This window comes from Neovison vison, chromosome 7 (assembly GCF_020171115.1).
Source record: "Neovison vison isolate M4711 chromosome 7, ASM_NN_V1, whole genome shotgun sequence".
Classification (NCBI taxonomy): Eukaryota; Metazoa; Chordata; class Mammalia; order Carnivora; family Mustelidae; genus Neogale; species Neogale vison.
Genome location: NC_058097.1, coordinates 178,177,443 through 178,199,826, shown reverse-complemented (window position 1 = coordinate 178,199,826; position 22,384 = coordinate 178,177,443). Strand labels below are relative to the sequence as shown.

Below are 22,384 nucleotides of genomic sequence, written 5' to 3'. Positions count from 1 at the left end.
CCCTCTCTTTCAAATATGTAAATATTTAAGACAAACAAACAAAAAACCTGGGAGATCTGTGTAAAGGATACATGAGTATTAACCGCATGGTTTCTTTTTTTTTTAACCTTTTTGTACGTTTGGAATTTTTCAAAATAAAATGTTGAGGGAGAAAAAAACAAAAAAAAATATCAACATGATTAACAGTGATTTTGCCTCTAAATGGTAAAATTATGGATGATTTTTTTTTCCTTCTTTCTACTTTTCTTTATTTTACAAAATGTTTGTTTTTTACTTTTTTTTTAAATTCACATGTATCTACACTTGAATTCTAAATTTGAAAACAGGCTTTGATTGAGCCCTGTGTCCATGCTCAGCATGGAGTCTATTTGAGACTCTCTCTCTCTGCCCCTCCCCCCACTTCAAGATAAATAAATCTAAAAAGAAAAGAAAAAGAGAAAAGGCTCTGTATTTTAAGCACACTGAACGTGATTAACATGATTCCTATACCTGAAAAGAGGCACTATTTCCTTAATGTCCTTTAGTTTCTTGACCTCCTCATCTCGAGCAGGTGCACAGAGGGTCCCCATCATGCCAATAATGAATTCTGCCAGCTTGGAAATGTCTAAGGCCCCATTCTCTGCTTCTTGCTTTATCAGATCCAGATCCAAGACTTCTGTTATCTGGTTTCTCAGTCTAGTGTGACCAGGCAGCAAGAAAGATAAGAGAGTCTACAAAAGAGCACAGCTAAGTTAAATCAAAGTTTCTTAGTCAGACATCATTTTTTATTATATGCAAAGGAACTCACAATGACCCGAATAAGGGCTTATCAATGGTTACTGTAATACAACTGTTACTGTGATACATATTTTAACCTTTTATTTAACAGTGGATAGAAAACATGTTTACAAATCATTTATTTATTTTTAAAATAGGCTCTATGCCCAACATGAGGCTCAAACTCACAACCTTGAGATCAAGAGTTGTGTGCCTTACTGACTGAGCCAGCCAGGTGCCCTGTTTGCAAATCATTTAGACTAGTTATTTAAGCTTCCATTTAAGGTTTATGTAGCAGGGGCACCTGGGTGGCTCAGTGGGTTAAGCCGCTGCCTTTGGCTCAGGTCATGATCTCGGGGTCCTGGGATCGAGTCCCGCATCGGGCTCTCTGCTCAGCAGGGAGCCTGCTTCCTCCTCCTTCTCTCTCTACCTGCCTCTCTGCCTACTTGTAATCTCTCTCTGTCAAATAAATAAATAAAATCTTTAAAAAAAAAAAAAAAGGTTTATGTAGCAGTCCCTCAGATAAAAGATAAACTGTTAAAAATGAGAAAAAACATAATTAATGTGAGCCTCTGAGCCAACACAGATGTCAATTTCCACTGATACATTTCTTTGATACCACTGCTAAAGTATTTGCAAAAGAATTAACTTCTACATAATGCCTTCTCTATCCCATGGACTGAATCATTTTTTGGCCATTATATTTGAGCTGGGTTGGCCATTATAAATTGAACACATTCACACCTATTAATTTTTTTTTTTACAAACCACCTATATTGTAAAATAACTTTTGTTTTCCTTAAATAATTCTTTCTAAAAATATGAACCTTCAGGGGCACCTGGTTTGCTCAGTCAGTTAAGTATCTAAGTCTTGGTTTCAGCTCAGATCATGAATTCAGGGTCAGCAGGTTGTGAGATTGAGCCCCATGTTGGGCTTCTTGCTCAGCGTAGTCTGCTTAATTCTCCCCTCCCTCTGGCCCTGCTCCCACGTGTGCTCTCTTGCTCTCAATACATCAGTCTTTAAATATTAAAAAAATACATACACACAGACAAATACAACTTACTTTTACAAAAGTAAAGCCTTCAAGTTATCATGGTTTGTTTCAAATTTTTTAAAGCACATTGAGCCAAAAATAGTCTTAATCCACATTTCAGTAAGTACAAGTTTTAACTTATCCTTCAATTTCTTTCGAGTCTTTTGGTGCAGTAACACAGAGAAGGTGACTACTCCAAACACCCACCAAAGCACAACTGGCTCTTTGCCTCACCTCTTTGATTTCCCCAACAAGTTTGATGGCATGGTCATAAGTGGGGGGGTCTTCACTTAGCTGGACACTCAAGCAATCCCAAAAAGCTTTATGTACAATCTCCTTCACTCTCTTCTCCAAACTGGAAACAAATGGGAAAAAAGAAAGCAAATAAAATATTTGAGCCTCGAATCACTTCCAAAAGTGCAAATTCTCCAAGTTGAGGGTGAGAAATTTTAAAAATAATTTGGATGAAGGAAAGATTTCCTGGATATACTTAAACCAAGCACATACCTTATTTTAAGTTTAGTGATTTAGTTCAATAAATAACTCATTGGACAGAATAACTTTCAACTCATCTGACAGATGACATTGGGCCAATTAATAGCATATAACAGTGCCATAGGCTAAAAAGCATATTGAAAAGTTTGGAGCTGTTTTAATTTTCTCGGAAAACAGCAAGTTCCTTAAGATATTTATGATTAAGCAGTTTAAGATAACCTCAGTATATATACAGGCTGAAGTACTTTACTCCCAGAAAATATCCTATTCCTATGTGATCTGTGTGATACTTGCTTAATTAGGTACCGAACTCTTACCACTAACATATAACATCTCATTAAAACCAGTCTCTGGGGGCACCTGGCTGGCTTGGTCAGTAGAGCATGATCTCAGGGTTTGGAGTTTGAGCCCCATGTAGGGTGTAGAGATTACTTACAAATAAAAACTTAAAAAAACAAAAAAAAAAAGCAAAAACCAGAGTCTTTATATTGTGAGAGCAAAACAGGTAGTTCTTCATTATTAATGTGAAAAAGTACTATCTTTGCAGAACACAGAAGAAAGGTCTATAAAGTCATAAAAGGCTCATGTGTGCGACACCATAGCTTGGCAACCCAGCAGCCATTCCTCGTCCAATGTTTATCACGACACTTGTACAGTTATAATGGGCAATGATTTTTCTTTCTTATGACAATACATTTTAGAAGGTACACTTTACACTCAAGAGTTTTAGATTCAATATGATGTGTGCCAGGTGCTATGGACATAGAAAATAACATACAGTCCTTGTCTTTGTAGATTACAATCTGGTGAAGAACGCAGTAAACCAACAATTACAGTACAATGTGACAGTTTACAAGAAATGAATGAAACAGTACAATGAATACACAAGATAGGACAGCTAAGCCCTATGCAGTAGGGGGAAACTGACATGAAAGGTGTCCACAGATTTCCTAGACCTTTTATTTATGATCAGTGGTCCTGAGATCCATTAAATACTAGTGATTCCAAGCACAGACATACTGAGGGATTTTTTTTAGCAACAACATACAATAGGAAAAAATACATTTGAATATGCTGACATCAAGCAGAGAAGACCTTTCCAGAACTGGGAAATGGCAGAGTTCCACCAAACAAGGTAACTCAGTAACCGCCTTACCTGTCTTCTGGTAATTCGACTGGTTTAATCCGAAAGTCTCCATTTACTACAATTTCATGGGCTAAAGCCATGTTAGTGACTCCTTTCGCTGTCTCTAGAAGTTCTTCTACTGTCACAAATCGAGGAGGACTAGCTGTAACAAAACCCAGTATAAGAGATTTGCTTCTCTAGATTAAAATTTCCATTAATGTGAGGAGAAGGCAGTGGTTCTGGTACCAGCTAATAATTCTGGTTATGCCTCTATTTATGAAAATACTCTGGCAATTTCAAACAACAGAACTTTACCTGTTTCATTTTTTTTTTTAAATCTAGAAACCTAAAAACAGAGACCACTTCCAACACTGAAAATAGTTAGTTTTTTACTTATGGCTGGTCGGTGGAAATGACTAAATTAAACTGAGACTTAGGTTAAGATTTTTAAGTCACAGGGGCACCTGGGTGGCTCAGTGGGTTAAGCCGCTGCCTTCGGCTCAGGTCATGATCCCAGGGTCCTGGGATGGAGCCCCGCATCGGACTCTCTGCTCAGCGGGGGGCCTGCTTCCTCCTCTCTCTCTGCCTGCCTCTCTGCCTACTTGTGATCTCTCTCTGTCAAATAAATAAATAAAATCTTTAAAAAAAAAAAAAAAAGATTTTTAAGTCACAGACTATCAAACTGTCCAAGAAGCAGAGGGGTGTTTTCTAATATCTTTGCTTTTAGCCTATCCTAAATTTAAGAAAGGAGACCCCAGATCTAGGATTTCCTCATTTGTTCCCATCATCGGTTTACATTTTGTGTCACCACTAATACTGCGCCAGGAGCGAATTCCCCCAAATTAAAATTCAATCAAGTAGTTTAGCACATCAGGTGCTACTCAAAAAACTAAAGATACTACCCTGTATGTGATACTAAAAATGTTTTGAAACCACAACTTGAAAAGCACTGACCCAGAAGATAATTAAGAAGGTATATTAATTTTCTGTGATGGGGATAAGACCTAGGCTTCAAATGAGATAAATAATGTCACTGGTTTGCACAGGGTTTAGCAGTTATAAAGATCTTCTTAGGTTACTCAAAAATTATTTACCTTCCTCTTTTACCTTTTTCTTTTGCTCACCAAAAAAAAAGGAACTAAATCTAAGAGCTGGTCATATGCTACCTGGTAAAAATCTTTATTTAGTCACATAAGGGGAAGTTGGGAATACTCAACAAAAAGTCTTTTCAACGTTTCCACAGGATAATAGTAAAAATACTAAATAAATAAGTAAATAAATAAATCTTGCTTCATATTAGCAAAATATAATACCCAAAAATCAAAGTCCAGATACAATTTTTCAATATTACTAAGATGTCAATTTCTGCCAAATTGATCTATTCACAAAATGCAATCCCAGTAAAAACCCCAGCAAGTTTTTTGGTTGAAAAAGCCAAACTGATTCTAAAATTTACATGGAGATGCACAGGACCTACAGAAATGAAAACTACTGTGGAAAAGAATAAAGTTGGAAGATTTACACTAACTGATCTCAAGAGTTACTTTAAAGCTACAACAATCAAGGGGCGCCTGGGTGGCTCAGTGGGTTAAGCCGCTGCCTTCGGCTCAGGTCATGATCTCAGGGTCCTGCGATCGAGTCCCGCATTGGGCTCTCTGCTCAGCAGGGAGCCTGCTTCCCTCTCTCTCTCTCTCTGCCTGCCTCTCCATCTACTTGTGATTTCTCTCTGTCAAATAAATAAATAAAATTAAAGAAAAAAAAAAGCTACAACAATCAAGACAGTGTTTTTGGTATGAAGATAGATCTACAGACCCAGTGAAGAGAAGAGAGAACCCAGAAACAAACTGATACCCACACACATACATACATATACATGTAGTCAATGAGGCAAGACTAGTTTAGCTACACAGTGCTGGAACACTTGGTTCTCAGTATATATAAGAATGACCCTCAACCCTAACCTCACATGATAAGTAAAAAGGAACCCAAAATGGACCACAGACCTAAATATAAGAGCTAAAACTATAACACTCCTAGGAGAAAAGACAGGTGAAATCTTTATCTTGAATTAGAGTAAGATACAAAAAACTCAATATATTAAGAGAAAAAAATTGATAAAACAGTGCTTTACCAAAACTTAAAACTTTTATTCTGTGAAAGACTCCTACAAAGAAAATGAAAAGGCATGTCAGGTAGGACAGAATCTATGCAAAACACACATGTAATAAAGGACTTGTAGGCAGAATACAGAAAGAACTCTTCTAACACAAAAACAGACAACCAGTAAAATATAGGCAGAAGATCTGAAGAGACATTGCTCCAAAGTAGATACACAAGTGGCCAGTAGGCCACGAAGAGCTATTCAACATCATTAATCATCAGTGTAAGATAACAGAAAATATGTACATTGGTCTCTGCCCCTGGTTCCTGGCAGAAGACTCCTAAAATCCTTCTTACTTCCTAAGTGATAAGAACACAAGGAGCATCTAGTTTTAATATTTGGTTTTTGATCCCCTCACTAACAGCAGGCTCCTAAACCCCTTGATAATTCCGAAGTGATAAGCAGAAGGAACAGGTTTTGTTCCTTCCAGGTGACTCTGAATGAGCTCGTGGACAGCTTCTGGATGGGGGCCGGTCACCACAAAGACCACACCAGGATCAGAAGGCTGGAATTTTCAGTCCTATTCTCCAGAGAGCTTAGAAGGGCTGGAAATGGAGTTAATAATTAATCAGGCCTGCAGGAGGAAGCCTCTATAAAGTCTCAATAGCAGGGCGTTCAGAGATCTCCCAGGTTGTCCAACACATCCATACTGGAAAGGGTGATGCTCCCCAACTCCACAGAGACAGAAGCTCCAGCATGGAGGAAACCCCCAGACTTCACCCTAGGTAGCTCTTCATCTAGCTGCTCATCTGTATTTACCTTAATAAACAGGTGAACCGTGTCGCCCTGAGTTCTGTGAGGCACTCTAGCAAATCAACAGAATCCATGGAGGGGTCGGCGGAATCTCCAAGCTACAGCCCACTGGTCAGAAGCACAGATGACAACCTAGGCTTGTGACTGGTGGCCAAAGCAGAGGGACTGGAGGTGGGGGGCAGTATTCCTGTGGAACTAAGCCCTTCACCTGTAAGATCTGATGGTATCTGTGGGTAAACAGTGTCAGAATTCATTTGCAGTGTAGGACACCCAGCTGGTGTGAAAACTGCTTGGTGGTGGCAGGGGAGGGGAACCCCACACATTTGGTAACTAGAAGTGATATACTCTGTGTGAGTAGTAAAAGAGACACGCAGGAGAAAAACCCAGGAGGAAGGACTGGGTTTTGCCCCACGCAAGTAGAAAACTGTAGGTTTTTCCTTTTAGATTCAGGGAAATGCAATTTAAAACCACGCTGAGATACCACTACACACCTACTGGAATGGCCAAAATGAAAGATGCTGATCATACCAAGTCCTGACATAGATGTGGAGCATCTGGAACTCTCTCATACATAAACAATGGGAATGAAAAATGGTACCGTCACTTTGGAAAACTGGTTCTTGGTTTCTTATAAAGTAAAACATACCCTGAACACATGACCCAGCAAACCCACTCCTAGGTCTTCACCCAAGAAAACTGAAAACATATGGCCATGTGAAGACCTGTACTCAAATGTTAATAGCAGCATTTTCCCTAAGAATCACAACCTAGAACTAATCCAAAATGTCCATCAACGGCCGAATGGATAAACAGATTGTAACCATACACCAGAATACTACCCTGCAATAACAAAGGAATAAACTAAACATGCAAAGACACAAATGAATCCTAAAAGCATCATCTCAAGTTAATGAGTCAGATACAAAGACTATATACAGGATGATTCCATTTAATTTAAATCATAAAAAGGGCAACATTATAGTGACAGAAAGCAAGTAAGTGGTTGTCAAAGGCTGGAACTCATTATATGAGGCCAGCATTGCCCTGACACCAAAACCAGACACTACAGGAAAAGAAAATTACAGGTCAACATCCCTGATGAACATAGATGCAAAGATCCTCGACAAAATATGGCAAACCAAATGCAATGGGTCAAACACTGTGATCAAATGGTAGGAAAGATTCACTGTTCAGGGACATGGGGATTTGGGGAGGTGATGAAAATGTTCTAGCAGCTCATAATTGTGGCAGCAGTGACATAACTGTAAATACATTTGTCAAAACTCAAATACATACTTAAAATTCAACTTCATTATATATAAATTATACCTCAATGAAGTCGATTAAAAATTCAAAGGCACTGAGCAGGAATTTGCTATATGCATAATGATTATTAAATTTATTCAAGCTATTATTTTCTCTTTCCATTTATCAGAAAATGGAACTTCCACTGTGGCATATCAACAGCAAGCATCAGAAATTATTAAATTCCAGGGGCACCTGGGTGGCTCAGTGGTTTAAGCCCCTGCCTTCTAACAGGTCATGATTCCAAGGTCCTAGAATTGAGCCCCACATTGGGCTCTCTGCTCTGCTTCCCCCCCTCCCATACCTATCTCTCTGCCTACTTGTGATCTCTGTCTGTCAAATAAAGAAAGATCCTAAAAAAAGAATAAAATATTTTATTTTTCTTAAGTAACAACTACACCCAATGTGGGGCTTAAACCCCAAGATCAAGAGCCACACCAACTTAAAGAGACTCAGGATTGTCACCAAGGCTTCCAAGTTTCGTTTTAGCCCTGGTTTTGCAAAAATCTTCAAATGTCTGATCATCTTAAACTTATGGAAAAAAAAAAACACAAACAAACAGAAACACACCCAGTTTTCACAGTAAATTTGCCATTTTTCAACAATTTGGGGCATCTGGGTGATGAGAAATAGACGCTGGTCTCATGAAACACAATGGACAGAGCACATCAGGGAGAAATTCAATTCCCTCTAACCAAGACTCTTGAATGTGACCTTGAACAAGTCATTTAAACCTTCCAGGGCCAGAGGCGCCTGGCTGGTTCAGTCAGTTAAGCATCTGACTGTTGGTTTCGGCTCAGGTTGTGATCCCGGGGTGGTGGGGTCAAGCCCTGCGAGGAGGCCCACACTAGGTGGGGAGACCACTTGGGATTCTGTCTCTCCATCTCCCTCTGCTCCTAAATCTTTAAATCTTCCAGGGTCACTATTTACTAATATGCAAAAAGAAGACAACCAAAGGAATGTTCTATGAAAGAGGAGACTTCCAAATTATAGGTTAGTGCGTTCACAGGGTTTTGGGCATACTTGGGACAAAACCATTTGTACCAAGTGCTGAGAACATCAGACACCAGTTTACAGGCACTGTCCAACTTAGGGGCTACTTAAAATCAAACTTATTAATGAAGGGTACCTGATCAAAAGAGATAAGAGCTACAATTCTAAGATATGATCAGGATATGTTACTGATCTACACCCACAGGAATTGTTCACTGCATACTAATCACAGGGTTGACTGTTTTGTGTTTGCAAATTCTCAAACGGCAAATGTCACCTAAATTACTATAGCGTGAGTGCGGTGAAGCAAAGGTAAAGTTTATCCACAGAACCTAGTGCGCTGTGTAGAAATTGCTTGTTACTTTGTCTTCCTCACTAGACAGCAAGCTCCATGAGCAAACAGACTGTGTGGATCTGCGGGCTCACTGCTGGGTTCCTGATACACAGCATGCACTTAATAAATATTGACTGAACACAGACACACCATAACTCAAAGTCTAGTCATGAGCTTTAAAAATGTAAGAGAGGAGGGACCGTGGCTGGCTCAGTTGGAAGAGCCTGCAGCTTGATCTCGGGGTTGTGAGTTCGAGCCCAGATTACTGAAATAAACAAACCAAAACAAACCAATAAATGTAAGAATTTAGTACCATCCACTTATCTAAGGATGCCTGGGATACACTAATTAAACTCACAGGGATGCCTGGCTGGCTCAGTCAGTAGAGCATGCGATTCTCACCTCGGGGTTGTAAATTCGAGCCCCATGTTGGATATAGGGATTACTTAAAAATAAAATCTTTTTTTTTTTTTTTAAAGATTTTATTTATTTATTTGAGAGAGATAGACAGTGAGAGAGAGCATGAGCGAGGAGAAGGTCAGAGAGCGAAGCAGACTTCCCATGGAGCTGGGAGCCTGATGTGGGACTCGATCCCGGGACTCCAGGATCACGCCCTGACCTGGAGGCAGTCGTCCAACCAACTGCGCCACCCAGGCGTCCCTAAAAATAAAATCTTTAGGGGCATCTGGGTGGCACAGTCAGTTGAGTGTCTGACTCTTGGTTTCAGCTCAGGTCACGATCTCAGGATTGTGAGATCATGTCCTGCCTTGGGCTCTGTGCTCAGCGTTGGGGTCTGCCTAAGACACTCTCCCTCTCCCTCACCCCATCTGTCCCTTGCCCACATGCACATGTGTGCCTTTTTTCCCTCTATCCCTCTAAAGATAAATAAATCTTCAAAAAAAAAATAAGAATAAAATCTTTTTTAAAAATGTAAGAACTTAGTGTCATCCCTTTATCTAAGGAGGCCTGGGATTTACTAATTAAACTCACAAAGAACTGATTCAATAAACCAAAAAGCTAAATGGAAAATATTAACTGGAATAACAATTGATGCTTTTCATCTGAATACAGCATCTTTCACTGGCCAAAAGGTGATGAAACACCAGCACAGAAGGTGCTTTGTGAGCAGAGAAGCATATGTAAGTAGAGAATCTCAGAGGGGACATTAAGTTACAGCTGACCGACCCTTCCTCTGAGGAGCTCTGTGTTTAAGGAACACATCATTGTTAGAATCAAATCACCACTTCAGATTAGGGCCAACCAATTCTCACAAGCCAGCCTTTTTTTTTTTCCCCCCCAATATTCTCTATCACTACTAAAGGTTCTGTGCCCAAATTCCAACGTGTGTGGGGCAAGCAGTTGTCACACACCCACCAGGGGTCCTACAATTCCATTCAATCCTGACACTATCTACCTGCAGGTAGCCTCGAATCCCACAGGTTAGGGGCTGGGTTCTACAAACTGCCCCAGTTCCAAGTCCACCGTGTCACCTGTGCTATAAATCAGAGGTTCCAATGACTCCCTCCTCTTGTTCGCTTAATTTGCTACAGCAGCTCACAGAACTGAAAAACGTGTCACTTAGCAGATCCTTGGTTTAGTATAAAAGGCTAGAAATCAGGAGCAGCCAGATGAAGAGATGGGTGGGGCAAGGGGGGAGAAGCGTCCCCCCTTGAGAAGCGTCCGTGCTCGGAGCACCCCACTCTCCCAGCACCAGCACGTGTTCACCAACCCAGAAGCTCCCCCAACACAGTCCTCTGGGGTTTTTAATAGAGGCTTCCATTATACAGGCATGATTGATTCAATCACTAGGTCATTGGCAGGGCACTTGGGTGGCTCAGTGGGTTGATTTCAGCTCAGGTCCTGATCTCAGGGTCCTAGGATCAAACCCCGGGTCTGGGTCCCTGTTCTCTCCTTATTTGGTAGGGAATCTGCTGGAGGATTCTCTCTCCACCCCTCCCCACACATGCCCAGGCCTCCCTTTCTTCCTCTCTTAAATCTTTAAAAAAAAAAAAAAAAAAAAATCACTGGCCATTGACAATTGATTTAACTTCCAGACCCTCTCCCCAATCTGCAGGTTGGGGGATGAGACTAACAGTTTCAACCCTTGGGGATGCCTGGGTTGAGCCGCTGGGATCCCAGCCACCTGGGATGGAGCTTCTTGCTCAGCGGGGGACCTGCTTCTCCCTCTGCCTCTGCCTGCCACTCTGCCTGCCTGTACTCGCTCTCAATCTCTCTGACAAACCAAAAAAAAAAAAAAAACCTTTAAAATTAAAAAAAGAAAGTTTCAACCCTCCAATTAATCATATGACTGGGTCCCCCTAGGAACCAGCCCCCATCCTTGAGTGACCTATACGCTTTCCAGAAGTCACCTCATTAACATAACAAAAGATACCTTTCCAGCGCTCATCACTTAGGAAATTCCAAAGGAGCTCTTTGCCAGGAACTGGCCAAAACCCAGAGTTTTCTTATTTTATAATTCACAACATCAGTTACCAACAGCAATTCTGCCCTTAAAATATTACTCTATTATAATTTGCAAGGCTAAAGATTATCTTTTTACTATTTACATTTTAATTTGTAGAATTCAGAAGTGATTTTACAGTTACTATAAACTCAAATGTCTACAGTTTCTTTCATATTTTATAAATTCTTATTTATGCTCTAGGTGATCAGTGAGGCTTCCTGATGTGGTCCCCAGACTATAGGGTCTGAGCTTTACACAGCCCTGTGCCTACCTATTATTATAAGAACAAGGAAGCCAGAGCAATATTTTAGGGCACTGATTTTATATATCATTTTGGTATAGACTTCTAAACAAATTTAATGAAATCTTCCATGACTTTCTTCCTAAAAAAATGCATATGCACACAAATGTTGATATACTTTTCTGGCTGTTCCTACGACGCCTAAAAATCTTGGGTCCCAAGATAAGTACTCTTGTCTTAAGGACATAACTACATACAGTCTCAGATAATATAGTCTAATGTTGGCCTGACATTAATTTGGAGTCATGGACTGACAGGATGCCAAAGCAAGGCCATTAATCAAAGAATGACTAAAGATCCATACCAATGATACTCCTTTATCAGAAACTGTAGGTGATAAAACCATCATGTCAGCCACATACATCCCAATTACAGCAATCAGTCTGGTATCTTTAATTGCAATAGATGACATGCCAGTAGTATTAACAATTAATATTTATTGAGCATTTACTAGGTGCCAAGCATTATTCTAAACGCTTTACATGAATTCATTTAATCTTTACAACTATCCTAAGAGATCAGTGTAATTTCCTCATTTTAAAAATTAGAAAACAGGGGCACCTGGGTGGCTCAGTGGGTTAAGCCTCTGCTCAGCAGGGAGCCTGCTCCCCCCACCCTCTCTGCCTGCCTCCCTACCTACTTGTGATCTGTCAAATAAATAAAATCCTTAGAAATAAATAAATAAATAAAAGCTTTAAAAAAAAATTTTTTTTAATAAAAAAATGAAAATGAGAAAACAGGGATGCCTGGCTGTCTCAAGTCAGTAAAGCATGGGACTCTTAATCTCAGGGTTATGAATTAAAACCCCTTGTTGCGTACAGAGATTACATAAAAATAAAATCTTAAAAAATAAACAAAAATGAGACAACAGAAGCTTTCTAACTATACATATTAGAGACCAGTATGACCAAAGTCATATTTGCTTACAGTATGAATTTATATTAGCATATGAATAGAATATGAATTTATATTAGCACACTTCGGGTGCTAGAAGAACCTGATTTTTTTCTGCAAAAATAATTTTTTTCTGTAAGGTATAACACATGCGTGACAGTCTTACCAACAGCGAGTTTCCCTGAACCTACTGGTATTTATCAAAATTTACGTGATATTAAACCACAATAAAAATGGGGCCCATAATGTTTGCTAATAAGAATACTACGTTGAGGGGCACCTGTGTGGTTAAGCATCGGTTAAGGTCCTGATCTCAGGGTCCTGGGACTGAGCCCTGTGTTGGGCTCCCTGCCCATCGGGAAGTGTGCTTCTCCCTCTCCCTTGGTAACCTCCCCACCCCTGCTCCATGGGTGCATGCATGCGTGTGCACATGAGCTCTCCCTCTCTCTCTCTCAAATAAATAAAATCTAAAAAGGAAAAGAAAAAAAGAATACTTTGTTGAGGGGTGCCTAGCTGGACCAGTCAATAAAGCATGCCACTCTTGTTCCCACATGGGGCGTAAACCTTAATTTAAAAAAGAAAGAAAGAAAAGGGTACTGTGTGGACTAATAAATTACCTGGGAAGGACTTTGATCATTTTAAAAGAAACACACCTGAAACCCCAAAAATGTTCATATTTCTTTCAAATATGAAGAACTACTGATCACCTCCACTTTAAAGAGATAACATCAGCACTGACATTCTTAGACTATGACACTCCCTCTTAAAACTTTCATTTTTGGATTCACTTCAAAAAGCCTAAGTATTCTTAATAAAAGACATGAGTTGGGGCGACTGCTGGGAATACTTGTGGAAATTACCACCTTTTCATCCATGAGGCCGGCTCCCTGCCAGGGATCTGAAATGACTTCACCGACCATTCAGCAAACTGAATCCCCTCAGCCTCGTGGGAACGAAGCCCCCAGGCAATGAAGTTAGGGTGTGGCGACCTCACTCACATTCAAAACCTATTTCTTTTTTAACCTGCACAAGCACAGTCCTGGCTGGAACCTGCCTCAGACTTTTCAGACGCTTTTTTAAATTAAAGCTACAATTTGCACTCCACCCTCTTTCTCAGAGCACTTCAGAGAAAGTGGAATGCCACGGAGACCGCAGGAAGACAGGAATATTCCGGACAGGATCCTAAAATTTTAATTTCTCAAGCAACTGAAAACCCACAAGTGGGGGCGCCTGGGTGGCTCTGTAAAGCATCTGCCTTCCAGCTCAGGTCATGACTTATGGGCCCTGGGATGGGCCCGCAGGGCTCTCTGCTCAGTCTGCTCCTCTCTCTCTTTCTCTTGCTCTTTGCCTCCCCACCGGGCATTTTCTCTAATAAATAAATAAAATTTTTTTAAAAACCAGAAAAAAAGAGGGGCGCCTGGGTGGCTCACTGGGTTGGGACTCTGCCTTCGGCTCGGGTTGTGGTCTTGGGGTTCTGGGACCGAGTCCCTCGTCGGGCTGTCTACTCAGCAGGGAGCTTGCTTCCTCCTCTCTCTCACTGCCTGCCTCTCTGCCTACTTGTGCTCTCTCTGTCAAATAAATAAATAAATAAAATCTAAAAAAAAAAAAAAAGAAAAAAAGAAAACCCACAAGTGACTAGGCTGCCGGTTGAGAAACTTGCTATTCTTAAATATTATAACTTACTAGTTATCCACAATGTTATATTATTAGAACCCAGGTCAGGGTCACAAGTACAAGGAAGCCTAATCAAAATATCATATCAAAACATGATAATAGGGTTTCTACCCAAAGGCAAATTTGCTTACAGTGAGGTCTTTGCACTCTTTGGGCGCTGGGAGAGCTGGACTTTACTGTTTTCTGTAGAGCGGCATCAGAACCTTTCACAGCATCTTCAAGGTCTTGCTCAGAATCATTCGATTTTGATTTTCCTGCTTCATTTATATTGGGCTTGTCAGGGTTTTCGGACATTCTCAATTAAGTTTAATTCACTTTCCTAGGAAAGAAAAAAAAAAGTGAACTAAATGTTCTGGCTCTGTCACTAACTAGTAGTACAACTCTGGGCAAATCATTTATTCTCCTTGGGTTTCAATTTTCTCACCTGTGAAAATGAATGGGCTTGTGAAGCCCTTACCCAGCTATCATATTGTACCTCAGTGATTAAATAGACAGCTCTAAAATGACGCTTGTGATTTACCAAATTTATGGATCTGTACCTCAGATACAGAGCGACAAGTTTGAATATTTTTGTTCCACACTCCTAAGTACCATGTCAAAAGAAAAAAGGACAGGACCTTACATTGTTGGAAGACAATACTACCAAGTGCCCGCGTCTATTTTAATCAAACAGTGATTCAATTCGTCACTACTTTCATTCCTGAGAGCTGATATGAAAAATCTTTGGAAACCATGCTTTTAACCTTTGCTTCCATACACTGGGCTGATGAGCCGCTTCCCTCATTCTGTTGTGTGGATGACTAGAGATGACACATAGAAGGCAGAATCTTACAAGGCATGTAACAATATGCGGGGCAAATATTTTTATTAACTTCCTGTCAGTGAGCAGGAAAAGATCATAAGGAGGAAGTTGCAAACAACCACAATGTATGGGGTTGGGTGGGGTTTTAATTTTTTAAGTTGCTAGTTAGAACAAGAATAATATTTAGCACATGGGTTTGGGCCAGTTTAAAAAAAAAAAAAAAAAAAAAGGAAAAAAAAAGGCCTGAAATCGTAACCTCTTTTTACTGTAGAAGTTTTGTCAAGTGTTTCCTTCCCAAGGTTTTTCCCTAGAGTTCTCTCTTCCTAAGGTGTTTCTAATTAAGGGAGAAGACAGACACAATGTTTCTGCATTCACAAAACTGCAAATAATTAGAATTTGTACCATCAGCACTTGGAGATCACAAAACATTTTCATAAACACTAATTAGTCTTTATTATACACCTGGATGGTAATCCAGGGATCAAAAGAAATGTTGACTCCTTCCAAAAGGTCTGGCAGACTCTCTTTTGCACATTAAACAGAGAAGAATCACTTGATATAATTATCTGAAATTTCAGATCCCTCCATTAAATAAAATGAAGTTACTGGAATTGACATTTTCAGGCCTGCATTTTTTTTTTCCAGGCCTGTATTATTAATATGAAGGTTGCTTTAATGCAGTTCTCCTTACCTTCTAACATCCCACTCCAGACAACCATCTCCTCTGTCCTAAATCCTATTAGGCTCTGGATATGCTCCAAACCAAAAGATAACATTGCCAGCATATTCTATGAGAAAGGACAAACACACACACTTCTAATTTTATCCTCTTCACATGCTGAGAATGAGCTCAGAAAGGATGAAGTAACTCCTACTGCGCAGTGAGGAGGAAGGCGTGCTTTTCTCCAATGCTCAGTTTAGTAAACTAACCTCATCCTTTTAAGATTCAGCTCAAGTCCTACTCCTCCCAGGACACTTCCCAGCAATGTCTGATACCTTTCCCTGAACTCTTGTTGGGCTAGTTACTGAACATCTGGCATGCATCCTTGCCTTAAATCCAATTCAAAATATACTTATTTAGGGGCTCCTGGGTGGCTCAGTCGTTAAGCATCTGCCTTCTGCTCAGATCATGATGCCAGGGTCCTGGGATGGAGCCCCAGGTCCAGCTGACTCTGGCTCTGTGCTCGGCAGGAAGCGTGGTGCTCTCTCTCCCACTCCCCCTGTTTGTGTTCCCTCTCTTGCTGTGTCTCTGTCAAATAAATAAATAAAATCCTTTAAAAAATTCTGTATTTTTATCTCTATCTATCTATCTATCTATCTATACTTATTTAAATAGGCCTGGAGAGGGAAACGTGCTCACAAGGAAACAACAGACTGAAGCTTAAGTCTTGGTGGCATGAAGAAATCACTAAGGGAACAGAGCAGACGGAGACAGGAATTCTGCCTGGTGGAAGGCTGGGATAACCTTCCCGACAAAGGTGACATTTGAGCTGTTCTTTTGAAAAGAGAGGATTTAAACCAATTAAAAAATGTCTAGAGTGAGAGAGGAGGTGGAAAGGGAGAGCATTTCACTCAGGGGGCAAATGTGAAGGCACACGAAAATGAGCAGGAGAACTAGTGGCAGAGGGATGATGAAGAGGGAAAGATGGGTTAGGGCGAGCCTGCAAAACTGCTAGTTTTATTTAAAACAGACATACAGACACACAGACACACAGACACACACACACACACAACTCTTCACCTAGATTTTTAACTTCTTCGTGCCCAGCACCAACCACATTTCCCAATCCGCTCCATCCGTGTAAGCCTGTCTTCCAAACAGAAGCCCGTTAAGTATTTGTTGACAGCTGTGTCATCTCTGTGATGTCAGCGTGTGTGGGAAGGATGGGCGTTGGTCTCAGACGTACCTGGGTTCCAATTTTGGCTCTTTACTAGCTGGGGCACTTCAGTTTCCTCCTCTGTAAAATGCAGCTACCTACTTCTTCGATTTGGGGGACGATGAGACGACAGAATGTGCCTAACAGCAGCTGGCACACCACAGGCTTCCCCCAGACGGGAGCTGTAATTACCGGGCTACAGGAAGCGCCGACTGCTTACAGCGTGCTCATTCATTCAACGATCACCAACTCCGGCTCCGCCCGAAAAGGGAACCGGGGTAAGAGGCTCCTCGCACTGGCCCGAAAGACCTTCCATCCGAGCTACACGCCCGGCCCAGGGCGCCACAAGACACTCCCCAGCAGAAAGGGTCTCTCGGCAAAGGAAAGGCGCTCCGTCCACCGACGCCGGGACCCGCTCCCTCTGGCCCCCAGTGCCACTCACTCTGGGCGCCCGGATTCCGTTGTAAACAACTGTTCGGGCCGGCGAGGGAGTGGCGGGCCGGCTGCGGGCGATGGAAGAGGGGCGCGCTAGGATCACGGCCTCGAGGGGCGGGACAAAAGGCCGCCCTACGCCGCCCCCTGCCGCCGCCCCTGCTTCTCCCTCGCCTCCACCCGACAGCACGGGACCCGACCGGCGCGGACGGGGCGAAGAAATGCCTGGGAATGCCACCGGGCGCCTCCCGCGCGGGCCCCGCAGGGCTGCCAGCCTCTGCGTCCCCTTCCCTCACCTGCCGCGGAGTTCTCCCTCCTGCCGCTCGGGCGGGGAATGAGACGGCGGCCGGCGCCGCGGTGGAGGCGCGGAGCGATGCGCGGCGAGCACGGGACGCTTCAGCCTCTGCCCTTCCGAGGCTGCATCCCTCGCCGCGCTGCGGGCGGTCCTCCGAGCCAGGCTCGGGTGGGTAGCGGCCAGTGTGGCCGCTCCTCAAGCGTCGGGAAGGAGGAGGCAGCACTTTAGCCAGGAGGCGCCCGCCCCTCGTAGGGCGGCGCCATGTTTTCGTACGGAAAAGCGGGAGGCGCGGTCCGGTGCAGGCAGAGGGGGCTCGGTGGGCGGGGGCTCGAGCCGGGAGGCGCCATGTTTCCGTACGGAGATGCGAGAGGTAGGCTCCGAGTCGGCCGGCGGGGCTCAAGCGGGCGGTGGCTCGGAGACAGGTTGTGCCCGCCCCACGCGGGGCCGCGCCATGTTTTCGTACGGAAAGGTGGGCGCCTCTAGGAGAGTGTGAGGCGGGAGAGGAACACGTGGTAGAGCCTGCGCCGAGTCTGTCCAATGAAAGAAAAAGGCCGCTTATTCGCAACCTCTTTCAAAGCCTTTCCTGCCCGGGTTTTCAAACATCAATATTATCCTCATATTTTGTAGCGGCACGTAGTTTATTATTCTGCCTCATTTCGGCTGTTTAAAAAAAAAGCCATGCCAACCACTTGGATAGCCCAGCCTCACTTTAACGGCACAGATTCATTTTGGTTTGGGGGTCCTCTCATTTATCTAAGTGGTCGCTACACGTTGTCGATAGAGCCAGACTTCAGCCCGAAGAGACGCGAGGCAAGGGGACGGACGGTTCCCTTGTGGGTTCAGCTCCGTGTAGGTAACATAAACAACAGTAAGCGCTTGGTGCATTTTATGTTTTTTTTAAGATTTTTTTTTAAATTTATTTATTTGACAGACAGAGATCACAAGTAGGCAGAGAGGCAGGCAGAGAGAGAAAGGAAGAAGCAGGCTCCCCGCTGAGCAGAGAGCCCGATGCGGGGCTCGATTCTAGAACCCTGGGATCACAACCTGAGCCGAAGGCAGAGGCTTTAACCCACTGAGCCACCCAGGCGCCCCACTTGGTGCATTTTATGAACTGTTTTCTAGAAAAAGAAAATATCGTGCTAAGACAAGCCCGTTTGGAGCCTCATCTCCCTCATCACAGGTAGTGGGGGCCGTGATTATCTGGGCACTGGACTGGATGCTGCTCCAAAAAAAAAAAAAAAAAAAAACCCACATGCTTTTCTTACCTTTTAGTGGCACGATAGCAAATTACGTGAACAGAGATCGGTTTTGTACCTAAAATTAAAAAATAAAAGCTATGTGATTCTTAACTGTTCATTTGTAAAGATGCTATAAGACTGAGCATAAGTCATGCATGCCTTAATTAAACAAAATGAAGGTAATAGCCGAGTCTCCTACCTGTAGCCTATAAAACTTGTTAAATTTAAATAACTAGGAAAGCAGGATGATGTGAAATTAGTGCTTTCAAACACTACTAAAAAAAAAAAAAAACTACTAAATAGATAACATGTGGGCAGTTATTCCTGAAGTATTGAAGGCTGAGGACAGCACACCTTCAAGTCATTCACGAACTAGAACATTAGGTATTTTTTCTTAAATACACACGCACGTTAAAGTCCTCAGATGAGGATTCACTTTAGGAGAGAAAAAAAAACCCTTAAGATACTCAACTAGCTGGAATAAAGACTCATCAAGAAAACATTAAGCTCTCATTGCAGGGTCTGGACTAATATACCATAGGGTCTCTGGACTAGTGTTCTCCACCCTGACTACTCCCTAAAATAGTCTGGGGGTGTGGGCCTTCTCAAAGGATCATCTGAAACTCTGCAGGTGATGCCAGGGGAAAATTGTTAAGTTTTCTAGCTGATTCGAATGTGCAGCCCGGCAAGAATCACCTCCCCAGAGAGATCCACCCTCCCTCCCCCCCACCACATCCACACCCCTAGAGAGAGTCCACTACCTTCCTTGAAGGATTAATATAAACAATTTTCACTTGTGGAGGGGATGTTGTTACAATATCAAAACCATTGATTTGACTTGTGGTGGTTACTTGTTATCTTTTGATATATTTGGGATTGTTTCCTTTGAATATGAAAAACATTGACACCTTGTTTGATTTTTTTTTGGCTGCAAGCACTAGAAACTCAAACTACTTCAAAATTAAGGGAGCTCACTGCAAGGCTACTTAGGGTTTGGAAGGAGAAAGCCAGCAGCAGCTGTTCAAGAGAGCCAGACTGTTTGGGGCACCTGGGTGGCTCAGTGGGTTAAGCCTCTGCCTTCGGCCCAGGTCATGATCCCAGGGTCCTGGGATCAAGCCCAGTGTCTGGCTCTCTGCTCAGCAGGGAGCCTGCTACCCTTCCTCTCTCTCTACCTGCCTCTCTGCCTACTCGTGATCTCTGTCAGATAAATAAAACCTTTAAAAAAAAAAAAAAAGAGCCAGACTGTTCGATCATCTCCCCAAGACACACAGGATGGCTCCCATCACACCTCTGCTCTTTGCTGCCATCTCCTGCACTCCTCTGAATCACAGACTGGTTTCTCTGTTTTCTTAGTTGTTTCTTCCACTACTTTGGATTTTTCTATATAGAATTTCCTTGGCCAAGCTGATTTTTGTGCAAAATCAGTCATTTGCCTATAGGCAAGCTGTCCTTGGATCAGTGCTTAGCCCCAGTCTACCCAGCTAAGATGATGGCAAGGCTCAGTCACCATCAGGTGTCTAAGTGTGGCTGGGTCCGCAGTGGGAGATCACAGAAGAGTGGATGAGGGTGCACAGCAAGCAGCTGGCAGTTCTAGTGATACAGGATGGGTGCCCCCAGCATTCAGGGTAGCACAGGACCCCCACCCTTTAAAACTTTGACCATGCTTGCAGTAAACAGGATGAATTTTTCTTAAAACTTTATTCTACCCTTGCTTAGGAAGTTTGAGGTAAACTGATCTTGCGGGAATTTTCCATGAAATGATTGTTAGGATGCCACTGCTTCTAGGAACATGAATATAATCACTAGACCGTTAGTTCTGCTTCCCCTAAAGAAGTGTTAGTTTTGTTTGCCAAATAATCATTCAATTATGTGCCAAGTAAAGGTTGCAAGTCAGAGTGTACACACAGTTGCTCTGTATTAATGTATTGTATCTAGATTATTCTCAACCCTGACTACCTCTTTGAATCTCCTGTGGGGTGGGGTGGGGTGGGCAGGAGTTCTAAAAGGATCATCTGAGACTGCAGGGGTGAAGCCAGGGAAGAACTGTTAAGCTTTCCCAGTGATTCGAATGTGCAGCTGGGCAAGAACTACCTCCCCACTCTGAGTATGGTCTCCCCACACTTTCCGTAGTTTCTGCAAACTTCCTCACGCTTAAATCACAAACCAGCTTATCTTCTCTTTTTCACATAGGAAAGACAGCTGCCTTCCCTTGCCTATGAAAACAAAAGTGGAAAACAAGAAAACCTGACAGTTATTCCCTGCTTTATTAGGACTGGGACCACAGCCACACTGGAGAGTCCTCAACTTTCTCCCATTGGAAGACTATCAGTATCAGAAGTTAGAAAATAAAAGACTGACATGCTAGCATTTTGGCGCATCTAAGTTTTCCCTACTTCTCTTTTAGGGTTTTAAGTAAGCTCTATACCCAACGTGGAGCTGGAATTCAGAGCCTGATACCAAGAGTCACACACTATTAGGTCTGAGCCAGCCAGATGCCCCTCCCTACATCTCCTTAAAAGTCTAAGTAGAGGGCGCTTGGATGGCTCAGTGGGTTAAAGCCTCTGCCTTTGGCTCAGGTCATGATCCCAGGGTTTTGGGATCAAGCCCCTCATTGGGGAGCCTGCTTCCTCCCTCTCTCTCTGCCTACTTGTGATCTCTGCCTGTCAAATACATAAATAAAATCTTAAAAAAGAAAAGTCTAAGTAGAAAAATTCAGTTTCCTTTTGGTCTTTTTATTATAATAGGGATGAATGGTTTCAAATTATATTATACTGCTTGTCTATTTATGAACTGTATCTTGATAGTACAGTTCCAAAATGATCATGACCTTGGATGAAAAGTTAAAGATTGGGGCACCTGGGTGGCTCAGTGGGTTAAAGCCTCTGCCTTCGGCTCAGCTCATGGTCTTGGGGCCCTGGGATTGAGCCCGAGCAGGGAGCCTGCTTCCCTCTCTCTCTCTCCGCCTGCCTCTCTGTCTATTGTGATCTCTCTCTGGCAAATAAATAAATAAAATCTTTAAAAAAATTAAAAAATAAAAAAATTTAAAAAAAAAATAAACTAAAAAAAAAGTTGAAGATTTTCATCAGTTCACATTAAGTACAGGATATGAGAGGAACATGATAAAAGATAGCATAGGCTTACAATTAGCAAAATCCAGACTATGGAGAAACTCAAGAACTGACAAGTTTTATTTAATGAGAAAGGCAGAGAGAGAAGAGGAGGAGGAAGAGAAAGGAGGAGTTAAAAGAAGAACATACAAATTAAAAGAGAATTAAGAAGCACATTAAGCAATTGCAACTTATGGACCTTAATGGATCCCTATTGGAATAAACTGTCAAAATCATTTGAGATCAGAAAATGTGACTATTGACTGCATATTTGATGGTACTAAGGAACTGTGGGTTTGTATGTACATAATATGATGATACTGGGGTTGTTTTTTAAATGTCC

General features: G+C 42.3%; 1 protein-coding gene across 4 annotated transcripts in view; it reads right to left on the bottom strand.

Moving 5' to 3' along the window:
- TCP11L1 (t-complex 11 like 1) overlaps positions 1–17,916 on the bottom strand; it is a 36,298-nt gene extending 18,382 nt beyond the window's left edge. The window contains exons 1-5 of one of the 4 annotated variants that reach the window (XM_044259039.1): positions 17,698–17,916; positions 14,422–14,609; positions 3,442–3,574; positions 2,025–2,145; positions 490–710 (exon numbers count right to left, since the gene is read on the bottom strand). In XM_044259039.1, the coding sequence (XP_044114974.1) occupies positions 490–710; positions 2,025–2,145; positions 3,442–3,574; positions 14,422–14,584 (638 nt within the window). In that variant the 5' untranslated portion in view covers positions 14,585–14,609; positions 17,698–17,916. Of the gene's footprint in view, positions 1–489; positions 711–2,024; positions 2,146–3,441; positions 3,575–14,421; positions 14,610–15,783; positions 15,894–16,833; positions 16,906–16,999; positions 17,486–17,697 lie in introns of those variants that run through there. The other 3 variants (XM_044259038.1, XM_044259040.1, XM_044259041.1) reach the window with 3 other exon arrangements.
- Between the last annotated feature and the right edge of the window lie 4,468 nt (positions 17,917–22,384).